The sequence below is a fragment of the Ixodes scapularis genome, unplaced genomic scaffold (assembly GCF_016920785.2).
Source record: "Ixodes scapularis isolate PalLabHiFi unplaced genomic scaffold, ASM1692078v2 PGA_scaffold5__190_contigs__length_132052651, whole genome shotgun sequence".
In the NCBI taxonomy this organism is placed as follows: domain Eukaryota; kingdom Metazoa; phylum Arthropoda; class Arachnida; order Ixodida; family Ixodidae; genus Ixodes; species Ixodes scapularis.
In genome coordinates, this window is record NW_024609880.1 from 6,489,566 (window position 1) to 6,505,573 (window position 16,008).

At 45.8% G+C, this 16,008-nt stretch overlaps 1 protein-coding gene across 1 annotated transcript in view; it reads left to right on the top strand.

The window, feature by feature from the left end:
- The window catches only part of LOC8039628 (retinol dehydrogenase 12), a 32,513-nt gene extending 28,176 nt beyond the window's left edge, over positions 1–4,337 (top strand). The window contains exons 4-5 of the mRNA XM_042293999.1: positions 1,425–1,528; positions 4,070–4,337. Coding sequence (XP_042149933.1) covers positions 1,425–1,528; positions 4,070–4,276 — 311 coding nt within the window. The 3' untranslated portion in view covers positions 4,277–4,337. The remainder of the gene's footprint in view (positions 1–1,424; positions 1,529–4,069) is intronic.
- The last annotated feature ends 11,671 nt before the right edge of the window (positions 4,338–16,008 follow it).

The window sequence follows — 16,008 nt, forward strand, 5'->3', positions numbered from 1 at the left end:
ATCGAATACGGCGATGTGCATCGAGTGCAGCTGGCGTAGGATGAGCAGGTTGATTGAACGCGGCAACTGTCACATCCATGTAAACGCTGCCATGGATGCGATTGTAGCCCATTGAATTGAGTAGGAACCAATCGCAAGCGACCAGTCATTCTGCATCTTCCTCTTCTATCGAATAAAAATCGACATATCTCGATATGATGCGCTACAGTCGCATTCACATTTCAGCAGCTCCCAACAGCCTAAGAAACGATGGGCGAGTTGTAGACATGTTATTATCGCTTCGAAGCCAAAGAGATCGTGGTATCAGACAAGGAACGGATCCGGAACAGTGAACATAGCAAGCCACACCAGGCGTTTATTAAACTTAGGTAACAAAGCCGAAGGTGTTTCAGCGTCTCCTAAAGAGGCGAACACAGATTGGGAGGCACTCTTCAGCGTTTGGTCGAGACAGGTCTTAACTCAGCGAAGACTCGTGTTTGAGTCGACAGCAGCACTCGTGCCCCACCCGTGTCCAGCGTTTGCCTCTTTAGGTGATGTCGAAAATTCATCCCCCCGGGCTTATCGAGGAGACCTCAACACCCCTTAGGTAACAAGTCCGTGGTACTGGGTCATCTACGTCACCAGCCAGAGGTCAGTGCAAGACACTGCTTTTGTGCGCGCGTGCAGCGTTCGGCCGAAACTGTTGTTCTATGGGCGGAGGCACCAGCCGGAGGCTTACGAAGGATTTGTGTCCAATCTGAGATCTGCGCTGGCCAGTTGTAGGATAGGAAGAAAATTTAGTATTGCGATCTTGTGTGTTACGCTTTGTTTCACCTAAACTGAACGCGCAGACGACGATACGACCCGATGAGACCCATCACAAGGCTTCAAAAGAGAAACGCATTAGTGTTCGTCACCTTTCTGTGTGTCTTCCGGCTAAAACAGACAAGCGCAGTGAATGCCCCGTGATTTGAAGTTTTAACGTGTGCGTCAGTGAGTGTATACTATGTGCTTGAGCCTTGGACTGCATTCGGACCAATGACAGAACGTTGTATAAGAAGTACTTTCTGGCAGCCATAGCTGCCAGCGATCGTTCGCCACGGTCTTCTCGAACCGTCAAACTCGTATTTCATGGCAGCCGATGATTTACTTTACTTATACAGCTTGTGCTGATGACATGTGTTCATCTCCAAAGGCAGATGTTGCCCCGCCCCTTTTCTTGTACGTGAAAGATCCTGTGGTAGCATACATCACTCATTGAACCAAGATATATATAAAAATGGGGAATGTGAAACAGGTTCCCAGAAGCGACGCACGAAAAATGGTGTGCCAGCTACGGGAGGCAATTTAATTTCTACGAGAGCGTGGCTTGCGCAGTGAATGGTTTGCTGCATGGAACAATTCTTATCGTGTGTGTTCTGTTTGCGCTTCTCTCTTTCATCAAGGAGTCACGGTGAACGCTGTGCATCCCGGAAATGTGAAGACGGAGATCGCAAATAAGTCGCCTGGAGCCTTCTTCTTCAACTTAGTCCTGGACCTTGCGGGCAAGGTAGCTGCATTGATTCACGTTGCGCTTTTTAGTTTCAGGATCGCGACATACAAAAAATAATTCGAATGATTTATTTAGATTTTGATATAAAAAAAAAAACTCCACATGGTTCTCTCTTTTCTTTTGAGCGTGCCATTTTTGCTTTACAGCTCTATCCAACACTTTTAGCAGTAGCCTCTATTTCAACAACGAAAACAAAGCATGTTCTTATATCTTCTTGCACTGAAGCCTTCCACAATGTTAATTTATCATGAAAATTGTTGTAAGGCCGGAATTTGATGAAACGACCACCAGTTAAGCGCAACTGAATCAATGAAACGATTTTTCGAAGTATCGAAATCGAAAACGTTGTGGTTATGGTTATCTTTGAAGTCAAACCGGATACTTTCGCGCACGGGACTGTCGTAAGCCCTGCTGTCCTGGAGTAAGGACAACCACCTTAAAGGACCCATGAAATTATTTTTCAACTTTTTACTCTTTAGCTTTAATCCTGAACGCAAAATCGAAATGAGGAATCACGGAATCGTGACGTGCTTGGGCAGCGGAGGCGATGACTCCAAGTTGCACGTGAGGATAAGTTCCGTCACGTCCATCAGACGCATTTCGTGGTCGCACTCTCGACACTCTCGACTGTTGTCGAGCAGCTGCGCCTTGACGAGAGTAGAAAATTGGAGGCCTACTTAAAACGTGAGTATGGCAGCAGCGCTCTTAGACGCAGAAGACGACGAATTGCTTCCTGCTAAAAGAAACAGGCTTCTTGAATGTGTGGATGCAACACTAAGGACACGAAATAAAAAAAAAAAAAACAGTTGTATGAAGAGCGGCTTGAGGACGGCATTGATGAATGTCTTGAGCGGTTTGAGGACGACATTGGTGAATATCTAAGACAACTCCGGTTGCCTCGGACGACATGCGGAACAGCGCAAGCCACAAGTTAGGCAATCCCGATGTCACCACCGGCATCTCGCTGAGCAAAATCTGTGAAGTTACCAGACACGCAAACAAAATACCGCCAATTGCAAAGAGATTCTACACCACGGCGGGGTGTTCGCAGCCAGGGGCAAAAGCACCCCCATACCCCTAGGATGTCTTCGCCAGCGCGGCACCTCACAAACGCGTGACGTTATTGCCACGCGATGAGTATTCCGGGGCACAAAGGGAGAAATTTGTCTCTCATTTGAATTCCCCTTAAACAAGATCTCGTAATAATAAAGCTAAACCTTTTGGTTCGTCACATGTCTTCGAAATTCTTCTCCAGATCGTCATCATGTGTTGATGCCAGTACCTGTTTGTCAAGATCTTGAGGCAGCTGTAGCGTGCAGTGGATGTAGCGCAGAGAAACTATCAGAACGAAGGTCGTAGAGGAAGAGGTTTGCAATATGTTCTTGATCTGGTCCATCCTCTGCTGCAATTAAGAGCGCGCGCTTTCACGGTTAGGGCTAACACATAAGGTTGCTAATAAACACCTCTAAAAAGGTGCGCTAGAGATCTTAAAGTCGTCCTATGGGTGTTTTACGGCTCCTTAAGTGTACGCGCAATATATCCACACCCTGTTTTTATGCACTTTTTTTTAGTAGTTTTGAACAGAACGCGAAAAGCCAGAAATATGTTTTTCATTAGACAAAATTATTTATCGGTTACGTTTAACAGTTTAATGTCTTGCACCTGTTTTATAGGTTTTGCATAATGCCATATTTTTCTTAATAACCAAACTGCCAATCGGATCACCCTTTCAAACTTACTTTGGGCGACAGACTTAAAAAATTGAGAGCTTCAATGATTTTGGGTAAGTCCTTAAGGGTGAGAAGATGTACGCAAATATAAATATAATTCCATCAATAATGAAGTGCCACTCGCGCTCTATACGCGACTGCTGTCCGCTGAAGAATATCCCTGGTCCGGCAATCAATCCCGGGACCTCTCCGAAGCTAGAGGAACGTTCTAAACACTGAGCTTACCATGAGCAAGTTCTCAGTAAAGCAAACGGGCGTTAACAATTGCCTCCAGTTGACATCTGTTAATGAAAATTGTAATGTTGCTGTTATTTTGTTTGCGCGGTGGTCGCTTATCGGTACCGCCTCGTTTAGATACTGCCCCGACAGTGGGCGTGGCGCTTATTTGTTGTCTAGATAAGCGGCTATGCCGACAAACCTGCGGCCTCTTCACTTTGTCCGGCTGACAAGCAACAAACGATGCTCGAAAACCATTGAGGACACGCACTCGTTTCGTCGTTTCGCCCGGAGCGTAACATCATCCGTTTGCTCTACTGACGGCTAGCTCCTGGTTATCTTAGCTGGAAGAGCGCTCCGCCACTCTTGGAGTGGTCCCAGGATCGCTTCACCGAATAATTTTATTTTTCAGCAGACAAAGTCTCCTCTATGACGCTAGTTGCTCTCCACTTTATTTGACATCCCATTTATTCTTGACAAATAAGGAGCACATAGTTTGTCTTTGCATTAACTGACGAAGTTTTGCGGACGTGAATATGACGCTCCGCCGTTGCTTGGGCGTGGAAGCTTGACACAACCTCTCTCTCCGCAGTCGACGTCAGAAGGTGCCCAGACGTCCATCTTCGCCGCGGTGCACCCGAGGCTGGCGAAGGAGACGGGCAACTACTACGCGGACTGCAAGAAGGGCTGGGTCAGCCGCAGGGCCAAAGACCGCAGGGCCGCTGAAAGGCTCTTCCAGATCTCGTCCAAGCTCGTGAACCTTGAGGGACCTGACGCCAACAACTTAGGAAGGGGTTGAGCACCTCGGTAGAGGACACAAGTCAAACAGCACAATCAAATAAATGCATATCCATGACATAGATGCCATAGGTAACGTCAGGTAGGATTCTGCATGCGAATAATTGTGGAAAATTGAACGCTCGCAGAAAATATAACTTAACCATGATGTTTCTGCTTGTTGTTAAATGTCGCTTTTTTTGTATTTGCTAAGCACTCGAATTCATGACTCGGCTCTTCAAAGGTAACATAGGTAGTAGTGCATGTTTTGAATGACGATTCCAAAACTACGTTTACTCAAAATCGACATCCAAAGCAGGATTTATTCTTGAAAATAATGTAGAATCAAAGCGTTTACTATTTCTCAAAGCGAATTACAAGTAAGATATTATTCAACGAAGTGGCGCATTGTAAAAGCAGCTTATTGTTTTTTTTACTCCATAATAAAACTTCTTAAAACTAGTCATTCCATTCCCAAATATCTCTATGTGAAATGTATTGCAGTGCGATTTGTACCCTTGATTTTTTATAGAATTCAAGGCTAGACCAAATAAGCCATAAATTCGAGATGGTCACTAGACAAATGTCACCACGATATGCAGACTTCTGTAGAACGCGCTTTTATTGTGTAAATGCGGAAAGCATTCTGCGCAGTACTGTCGTGCAGTGTTTTGCTCTCTAAGGGAGGACCCAAAACGGGAGTAGCTTTAGACGTATCAAAATGCAAGTACGATGATTAGTTTCTTAATCTATGAGAAATGGCCTATAAACCGCTGTACTGAAAGAGCACGAGAGAGCAGTATTAAAGAATTACCGTGCGCTCTATCGACGATTTCCTGGTGACTCGAATAAAAGAGTTAAAGACCATAAACTTCTTTGACTCATGAGCAACGTGACCCTCGAATTTCGCCCGGTCGCTTGCCTCCTCCTTTACTTTTCTTTTTATTCTGAACAGTACATCTAGTAATGCAGATGAGCACAGAGTCATTAGGAAGCTATTGCTTCGTTGTATATTGTACATATACTAACCAAATACGTCAACTAATATTTGAGAAGCTTTAGCGTGTGCGGGCCCCGCCAAGGCGAGATTCGGCTGCAAGTTTTAAGCTGTCATTGCTTTTTTATTATCGTGGAGTTAGGCGGCGCTAAGTTCAATTCGTAAATCAGAGAATAATTTACCCATTGCCCTAATCTTGAGTGCGCTCGCGACAGAACTTAGATTGACGATGAACATCCATGGGTTACGCCTGACTGCAAACTGACTTGGTCCATTAAGCAGCTGCAGAGAGCAGCGACGATATCTCGATTTCACCTTGAACACACCAATGCCTCGTGCACTTTGCCACAGGGCCGCTATAGTCTATTGCTGATCAAAAATATCAGAACAAGGTTCTCCCACGAAGGCTCCAACCCTTTCCAATTTAGCAGAGCGAACACTGGAGAGAAGGCGAATGTACAGGGTGTCACAAAAGAAAATTTACACGGTATTTTTTTGCCGCAAAAATAAACTAGGCATCGCCGAACGCTCATTCTCCGGCCAAAGGTTGAGCTAGAGATCGCAACCAGATGCCGAAGTTTCAGCCCGATCCGATAACTTAATGAAAAGTTATAAGTGATTTTCTGAAAATTTCACAGGGAAAATGGATCCCATTTTTGCCCGTTTTCGGTTTCTGGTGTCATAGAGCCCCATGTGTTCGAAAACTCCGTCGGCCGCCATTTTCCCATTGAAATTTTTAGAAAATCAGTTGTAACTTTTGATGAAGTTATCGGATCGGGCTGAAACTTTGGCATCCGGTTGTGACCTCTAGCGCTACCTTTGGGCGGAGAATGAGCGTTCGGCGATGCCTAGTTTATTTTTTTGGTAAAAAAGACCGTGCAAGTTTTCTTTTGTGACACCCTGCAGTTGAGGAGACCACCAATCGTGGCGAGCAGAGAGCTTTGTAGGAGAAGCTTTTCCTGTCAGTCTTAACCTGCAACAGACTACATATACCCTTCCACATTTGCATCGAGAAAGTTCAGAGTAAGTGTCGATTGTGCGTGAACATGAATCCAGCCCCTTAGATTTCAAGATATACCAAAACGGGACTAGGCCATAACCCGAACATGGCATGCTATTGAATGCAGGAGAAATTTGACCATATCTTTTCATTGAATGTAAGGACTCTTTTCCGTACTTTATTGCAAATTTCTGGTGACACCTGGGAACAGAAATTATCGGCTTTTAGTAATGAAACTGACAAGGTTATTGAAAGATTTGCTAAGAACCTGAAATTAAGACATTTGGTGTTACCTTGAGCCACCCAAGAATTCGTCACCAGCATGTTTGCGAAATAGGAAGTGTTGTACATTAGTACTCCTGAAGTATGTATTATTCAATTACAGAATTACCAGATTTGGCGCATTTCCCGAATCCAGTTGGGAATCGCCTCATAGATATGAGCCCCACCTCTATCAGGCGTTTCCCTACATCTTCCGGCTTTTTCTCACAGGGTGACAGCGGGAGGACGGAGCTTAAGTTGTCCCGCCTCCAGCGCGAGCTTCCAACCTGCGACAGTGCTTTGGCATCCGGTGCGCCCCGAGGGTTCTTGCGCAGTCAAAGCATGACGGAAGACAGGGAGCTAGTGGTGAAGGCCGTGCGTTCGAAGGACGCGCCCTGACGTCCTCATTCTCTTAGTGACTATATGCGTGCTAATTTACATTTCTCAGGAGATGAACGCTCATTGCCGCCGCCGGGCGCGGTAGGAAGTTGTCAGAAAGCCTTGTTTTATCCTTGTTCCGGTTTTCTTTTTCCTGTGAGATTGCGGACAGTCGTTATATTAGTAACTTTTAGCAAACCCTTGCCGCGTTCCGTGTACCGCACTATGAAGCCTTTGAAGCGTGCTTTTCAGCGCGCGCTTAAAAGCATGCTCCGAGGGCACCAGTAGTGCGGTACGCGGAACACGGTACCGGTTTGCTAAAAGTCCCTAATAAGTTCGCCGCCACAGCAAGACTGGATTTCATTTTTTCCGGTTACTAGTACACGAAGTGGGTGGTCTGTAGTACTTGGCAAGGTGACAACGGCAGGGCGTATTTTTCGAACGCCCGGCCTTCCTCACGCGCTCATTGCCTTTCGTTGAGCTTTGTCTGCTAGACACTCACGAGACGCCGAAGCGCTATCGAAGGTAGGAAGCTCGCGCCGGAGGCAGTGCGATTGAAGAACTTTCCTGCTAACGTCACTAGAGAGGGTCAGTTTAGAAATTCTAGCTGCCTTCGCCCGAAGAGCCCGGGCCGCTGCGGTAGCGGGCGAAACAGTGGCACTGTCATTGCCGTGAGGTTGGTTCTGCCCGCGTCGCACTTGGGTCGCTCGCATGGTGTGCTGCGGGCTCCGCCAGATCCCGTGCGGATCCTCCGCTCCCAAGCAGCACAGAGAATCGACGCGATAACGGGCCGGCTCTGGGAGCGGTGGGCCAGCATCGAGTGCCAGTTTCGGCGCAGTTCTGGCTTTGCTATACAGTGCAGAACCCGGCCCGACGCCAGCCACCGATTCCGCGCCGACAGCGGCTCCCAGCTTCGGTCCAACATCGGTTAAAACAAATTATCCGGCAAAGGGCCAGCACCGGTTACCGATTCCGGGCTGACAGTGGCTCCTGTCTCCGGCCCAACACTGGTTGAAACAAATTATCCGGGAACGGGCTGGCACCGGCTGCCCATGTCGTGCCGGCAATGGCTTCTAGTTTCGGGCCGGTTTTGGTTATTGTATCCGGGTCGACACCGGTTTCCAGCGACTACCTGATGATGACCCCGTAGTAGTGCCCAGCATTGGGTCGGCGTCGACTGCGTTTTCGGGGCCGAGGGTGGTTTGTCACACCGAGCCATTTGCAATTGTACTAAATTAGGAGTTACTAAAGTGAGATACAGTTTCTAATATACAGGGTGACTGAAATAACGAGGCTCGATATAAAATGGACTGTATAAGTCGGTGCCTGATAGAAGCAATCTAAGCTTTTCGTAAAAGGTGTATTTTACAGGTTGGTCTTTTTTTTTTTTTTTTGTAAAAATGAAAAGCGTAGCTCCCTTTTTGTACAAAAAGAGGACCAAAACACTTGGCATGGTCAACGGTGGATGGCGACGCGGACGACCGAGTCGAGTGGCGGGGCACGTATTGAGAGATGACGTCGGGAGGCAGGCGTCGGAAGGTGTAGTCTACAGTTCCTGCATAGGAGCCTTACGGCAGCCAGAGCTGCGCGTCTGTTTTCCACGTGCCGCAGCGCCGCTATTCGCCAAGATCCGATCACGTGATGAGAAAAATCCAAGTGCCGTGCAGGAAGGCCACCTCGCGGTCGCTTCGTCGAAGTTGCAAGCGCTCCGGCGTATGTTTTCTTGCTTTTGCCTCCTTTGTCCTTTGCTGTTTTTTAGAAAATAAGTTTTCTAGTTGACGCCATGAGCCGCCAAGGCGCGGCGTCGCTATTCGTCGAATCGAGACACATGACGAGCAGAAAACCGGGCCGTGCAGGAAAGCCGGCGCTACGGGGATGAAAGCGCAACTCTGGCTCCCGTAGGGAGCCTTCACATGAACTCTAGTGTAGCCGACCAGCGAAAAAAAGCAGACGACACGCAGGCGAAATCTGTTGGCAACAAAAGCGCCTTATTAATAAAACTGCGTTTTTTTTTAATGTAAGTGTAGCTTTTTTTGTCCGCAGTTATGTTTAAACAAAAGGTACATTAAACAACTATTATGTCCGTTTTAATAAACCACAGTGGTCGCGAGGAGTCTCGGCTAGAGTTCCTGTATAGAAGTTTTCTGTTTCCTGTCGTTCTCAGTCACGTGGGTTCCGTATCGGGTATGCGGGACGAAAAAATAATAAAACGTTTCAACCTGGAATATGCCAGAAAATATAGGTGAGGCAAAACAAGAATGTGAGACAATCACGCTTTCTTCGTAAGCACCTTCCAGCGGGACGTGGAGAGGTCAAAACGATGTTTTACCAAATACCGGAAGTGACGACATTCAAGATGGCTGCGCCCCAGAGTTGCGCGTCTGTTTTCCACGTGCCGCCGCGCCGCTATTCGCTGAGATACCATCACGTGAGGAGCAGACTCAAATGCCGCGCTGGAAAGGAGACGTTGCGCGCGCCCCGCCGTACATTCCCCTGCTTTTGAGCGCGCATCGAACGCGCGGCGCCACTATTCGCCGAATTCAGTCACGTGAGGAGCAGACTCCGAATGCCGTGCAGGAAAGCCGGCGCTACGGAGATGAACGCGCAACTCTGCCTCCCGTAGGGAGCCTCTACAGAAACTCTAGTCTCGATTGGTCTCCAGAAGGAGGTAGCGCCATCTATAAAGACCGGCGCCTAACGCGTTCCGCCACTCGACTCAGTCATCTGCATTGGTACCCGCCGTTGGCCCTGGCAAGTTTCTTAGCCCCATTTTTTTACAGAAAGGGAGCTACGATTTCTAATTTTTCAAGCAAATACGGACCTGCGAAATACACCTTTGACAAAAAATTTAGATCGTTACGTTCAGGCGCCGAGTTTATACGGCCAATTTCAGTTCGAGCCTGTTTATTTCAGTCACCCTATATTACCAAAAATAATAATAAAAAAAAACCCCTAGCTACTATATTTTTTACCAAATAATTAAATTATACATCCTTATGTAGTCTCGTTACAGCTCTGTGATGTACAGGATGTCCGCGAGAAAACCGAGCCCTGTTTTTCGCACCGCGGCAATAAACGAGATATCACGGAGAGCTCGAACTCCTTCAGAACGTAGCCCCAGCCGTTCGAGCAAGATGTCAAAGTTTCAACACTTATTATTACAGGAATAAGAAGTGAGAAGTGGGGAAAAACTGTTTTTGCTTATGAGGGGACGCCGTCCGTGAGAAGCAGCAAACGCAATGCCGCTTTTTGCGATCGCATCTCGTAGAGGGAGCTCCCATCGGTCAAGGTTTTTTTTATCAGTTTTTGTTTCGGTCTGGCTTTTTGCGGTACGCTATCATCGCATCGTTTCTCACGGCTCTGTTTGGGCACCACTCTAAGTGGTTGTTGGACTTTCTTTAACCAAGGTAAGGCTCGCTAAATTGCCTCTTTGTATAATGCCTTTCTTTGTCTTAAATAAAGATGTTTTCTGCTTCAACAGCCGGCTCGGCATTTTTTGTTGTTGTGGCGCGAGCCTTTGAATGATTTACAAGTTGAACATAGTGTGCAACACCGGACTGCATAAGAAGAAGGTAACAAAGGAAGCGATATCTGAGGAGAAAAGAGAGCGCGTACAAAAAATCTTCTTCGCAGGAGTGTCGAAAGACACGGGAGAGCAGCCGCGACAAGAGTGGCCAGGCTTCGTGGAAACAGCGTTCGGCAGCCCTGAAAAGGGCCTTTGTCAGGGGATTAAAATAAATAAAACGTACACTTGATGGGAAGGTGTAAGTTCGTTCCGTAGACTGTTGTCAGATCAGTTCTCAGCAAGTCTGTGCGGATCTACTTCAGTCGGAACCAGGGCTTCGACGTGGCCTCCTAGGCGCCAGGTGCAGAGGCCCAAGCCTGGTCTCGTACTCTCCGAATGCCGCAGCTCGCGTCTCGTCCGTGAAAAGAGTGAACGTTGCCTCGATGCGCTGCTTTAAGGCGTCGAGTGTGGGGATGCGGCGCTTGTACACCTGGGACTTCACAAACCCCCAAGCAAAAAAGTCGCATATTGTGAGGTCTAGCGATCGGGGCGGTTACGGCATGTTCGGCGATCCCCGGCACATCCAGCGTCCTGGGAAGGTGGTGCCCAGCCCTTACACATGTAGCCCAGTGGGGTGGCGCCCCATATCTTGCATAAAAATGCATACGTCACAATGCATGTGCAGTGCTTCCAGCTCGGGAAGAAACTCATCCTGCATCATCTGCAGGTAGGCGTCTCGAGACACGTTTCCGTCGAAGAAAAAGGGACCAACGACGCCCTCTATTCAGGTTACGCACCAGACTGTTACTTTCGGCGACTACAAAGTGTCCTCGGGCGTTGTGTGGGGACTCCTCAAACTCCAATAGCGGCAGTTTGGATGTTGACCTACCCTTCCAGATGAAATGTCGCCTCATCACTAAACAGCAAAACCTGCAGATGTGATGGACCTTGTACAATTCTGAGCAGCTCGTCACGGAAAAAGTTAAGTCGGCTCTCATAGTCACCGGGAAACAACTCATGAATCAGGCCAACCTTGTACGTACGCATATCGCAGATAGCTATGCGCGCAAATGCTTGGATACACCGAACAAACGTGCGGCTCTTTGCAAAGACAAATGGGGATCTGCCTCGAGAGCACCGACCATGACGAAGCAGAGTTCTTCCTTTTGAGGAGAAATGTGGAAGACGTGCGTTTTGGTTTTGACACTACTTGCCTCTGCAAAGCGTCGGGCCCACGTCCAGACCACCGACCTGGAAGAAGGCCGTCAGCCGAACTCCAGGAAGAACTTGCGCGTGACCTTTTCGAAGCTATCCGGTTCGGCGTACGACGCTACAATCTTACTCTGTTGCTTGCGTGTTGACTGCCGCTCAAGGAACACCAGTTGGTATGAAAATGAAACTGAACACAAGCAATCAATGCAGGTGCGCGTAGATGACCGTCATCGTTCGTGAAAAGAGAAGCAGACGACGTCTGCTTCTGTATTTATCGGGATGCCCTTTCATAAATTCCCTCCGAGTGACTATAATTTAAGATTCTTCATTTAGTTTTGTTTCCTCCTGTTAACAACAAACAAAGTTGGGGACAAGGATACGATACTTTTGTGAGGTATTAGAACTTTGCCACCATTCGTTCGGGTTAGACAAGAAAGAGAGGGCGGGAAGCCTCGAGGGCAAGTAGCGCCATCTGTGAGACGCGGGCGCAAATAGCGGCATTCCCTCTGCTGATTCCCACGGACAGCGTCCTCTCATAAACGAAAAACGTTTTTCACTTCTAACTTTTTATTCCAGTATTGGTAAGTATTGAAACATTGACATTGTGCTAGAACGGTTGGGGCAACGTTCTGTCAGAGCTCGAGCTCTCCGCGATGTCTAGTTTATTTTTCCAGTGCGAAAAACAGGGTTCTGTGTTTTCGCGGACATCCTGTAGTTTGATTAGGAGTCCTGAGTCACAGTCGTACTTTGACTGGCCATTTTTCACCACTCGGCTGCGAAGTATGTTAAAAATGCATTTAAGGTAAGTAAGCCTTAAAATATATTAAACCAGTAGTAGCTTACAGTCAGTTATATTTCACGTTCTGTAATTTCCTTAGTTTTTCTTTTTATTTATGCAACACATACACGAATTTACACCAGTTAGATTAGTTTAAATTTTGTAACACCTCGACATAGTTGTGCATTTTATTATTGGAGCGTAGGTTAGTTATGTTTTCAGGTTAACATATACATTAAATAAGGAGTGAAGCAATAATACACCTACATATTTTAATCTTAATTCAAGCACGGATTCCTGGAAGCATTTATTTTATTTTATCATAAAAATGCGCGTTTTTCGGGCATTAGTGACAAGAGGCACAAACAGCCAGGGTCAGAGTTTGTTTTAAAGTCATTGACCATTGAAATGGCCGAGGCAAAACCTGACGTTTCTTCAGTCTGTCGGGAATGTATCTTTGATTACTTTTTATTTTTTCTTAAACTACTACACTCGAACCTCTTGCGGCACTCTAAAAGTAGAGATTAATATGTTTGATTAATGCAAATAATTAAGAGCATTTAATCGACAACTTTAAACTTTGCATGTATAACGATTTCTGGTAGTGTTTGACAGACTCATATTTATGATTTTTTTTTTATTTTTCAATAACCATAATATTTTTCAAAGTTATGAATTAGAACTGCTTTAATAAAACGTCATCCGCGAATTCCTAGAGTCGCTCATCTACGGTATTGTGTAGTTCAAAGTGCAAAAGTACCCCTCCTCGTGGGGCACTTCTACATTCGAGAAAAAAACATTTGAATTGCGTTCATTTGGCCTTCAGAGCAACAGACATCACAATTATGTTTCATTGCGACCCGCCGTAGAGCCATACGTGCAATTTCAAAATAGGGCTGAAGCCCCGCCTCCCTAGCCTTGGGCAGCCAAAAGAGCCGTCGATGACGTCACGGACAGCCACTGTCTTTCGCGTTTTCTCGCGTTTAACTCTACTTATGCAGCAAATGGTTTGGGTATTCGGGTTCACGGCGTAAAAATACACTAGAATTCACTTCTAACTCATGTTTTTTCAAGAAGCTCCGTAGCTTCCCTATAAGTTTACCTGAAAATGTAAAAATGTCAGAATAAAAAAAAAAAAAAAGGGGGTGGGGGCGCGTGCAATCGCTTCCTCTGCTGCCCTTTCAATCATATATTAATGTCAATGTCATATCTTCATGTCATATCTTCTTGTTAATCATATCATTCTTTGCATTTTCAACGCTGTTGAGGCTGCCTTCAGCAGGTCATAAAAGCAAATATTTGTTTGCTGTCAACACAGATTGAATATTAAGGAACGTATTTTATTAAACATGTGAAAAATGTCCAAAAAATTTTCATACTGGGATGGGCCACGATCTAGCAAGGAGCGATATTTTCCCGTCTATGCTAACAAGTCGAGAAAACGTCGCTTTAAAACGCCGAAGGGGTTTGCGATGTACAGAGTTCCATCGGGCATCGGTGCGATTGAACGGGCGGCGGAGAAAAGCTCACCGGAAAAAACCTCACCGGAGAAAAGCTCACCGCAAAACCGGCATATGCGGAGAAAAGCTCACCGGCCTTTAATCGGATGCGGAGAAAAACTCGCCAATTTTCTTTTTTAACTTAGAGTATTCTGTGTCAAACGTGTCAATTTAACACAATTCGCATTCGTCACTTCATTAAAAATATATCCTCTTTTTGTAATATTCTTGAAGTTCATTGGGCATAATTACTAATTCCTCAGAATTTAGTAATCACCCATTCTGTATATTATTGAAGCCGCAAGTATAAAATCAGAACATTGTACACCGGTAAAAAATACAATTTATATACAGCTGAAAGTGCGCCGTCGGTAGCTGTGTCAGGTAAAGAGGTTTGTACTTTTCGAACTAATATGAGTACCGATGTGTGAACCGTTTCAGCTCCAAATATTGTGTAGTGCCTAATAAATAAGTAGGTGTTTGCTGATGAAATCAGTGTCGGCTACGCTGTTTTTTTTTCTGTTAATTTCACTAACAAACTTTAGTTACGTGAACAGCTTCGTCCTGTGGTGTTTGTTGTCTTCACTCCGTCGTCGTCGTTTGAGCGGTTTTCAACATGTATAACGTTTACCAACTCGCCCAATTCGCTATATTACAGAAGACTAATTCTTATATAAGTCACAAAAACAACCTGCCAGTGTGCAGCTCTGCAGGTCATGGGTGGCTCGCCGTAGAAGGGAAAAATCACACAAAGGCAACGTGTGGAAACACCAGCACGAACGGCTACAAAACGTGCATGTCCGCAGAAGAAAAAGTCTCGACATCCTGCTGCATGTTTTATCCAGTTTTCAAAGGTTAACAAAAGCTTCAAAGAGAATTTCAGGCACCGCGTTGTTGCGCATGCACTTTCGGATTTTCGACATTGAGAATTTGGGTTTTTAGGTTTTAGGCAGGCATTATTATGTTTTCAAACTTTTTCCTGTTCTTCAAGTTCATAAAGTTTTCAGTTCGGCCTTCGTTGCCTACAGATTAAGCCACAGAAAACACTCGCGCGCAATTATTAAATTGGAGGCAATATACACAATAAGCTTAACAAATATTACAAAAAAAAAACATTTTCTTTTCTACAAAGTTGATGAATTTTAATGATAATAAATTGATATATGTTAGGCATGATCCAACAGCCTCCATATAAAATGAAGAAAAAAAAAATCGGTGAGCTTTTCTTCGCATACGCTCAATGGCCGGTGAGCTTTTCTCCGCATCCGCTGGTTTCGCGGTGAGCTTTTCTCTGGTGAGCTTTTCTCCGGTGAGCTTATCTCCGGTGAGCTTTTCTCCGATGAGCTTTTCTCCGGGATTCGATTGAACGGCTGAACACAAGTTTCAGTCGACCTTTACATTTTAGAGTCTAGAGAGTAAGGAAACATTGTCATGAGTTCATGCACTGCCCCCTAAAATAGAAAGGTCAAGCAGCAAACTCTAGAGCGAAGCGCCGAGTCCAGAATAATGTTTGCAGATAGCGTTTTTGCAAATATAGTATCCAGATGGGGGTACGCTCTACAATCCCTCCTTCAAATTGAGCCGGTGGGGGCTTCACGAAGACGTAAAAGATGTATACCGCCAAAAAAAAAAAAAAAAAGAGTTTACTTAATTGTCAATTTGCACCCCGCTGCTAGAAAAAAGAAAAGAATCGCTAAAAGCGTCATTTCTTCGATTCGTTTCTGATCCGGTTACGGCGTGGCAATAGGAAGCGTTTTTGAGATCGTTCCTTTACCTCAGATATTGAGATCCGATGGGGTACTTTGCATGATGAAAGGCGTCGACGAAGTATCCGGTATCGTTATCGGAGTTATCAGAACTATCTACTAATATTTGGGGACTTTCAGCAAACCATTACCGCGTTCCACGTACCGCACTACCGGAGCCTTTGAATTATGATTTGAAGCGCGCGCCCCACGGTCACTGTATCATTCGTGAGCGCTTTTAAAAGCATAGGTACCTGAAAGGCTCGGTAGTGCGGTACGCGGTAACGGTTTGCTAAAAGTCCCTACTGTCTAGTAACGTTAGCGGCATTATGGCAACGCTCTGTGAAAACGCTCGACTAATTAACTAGTCGTGTGCGGA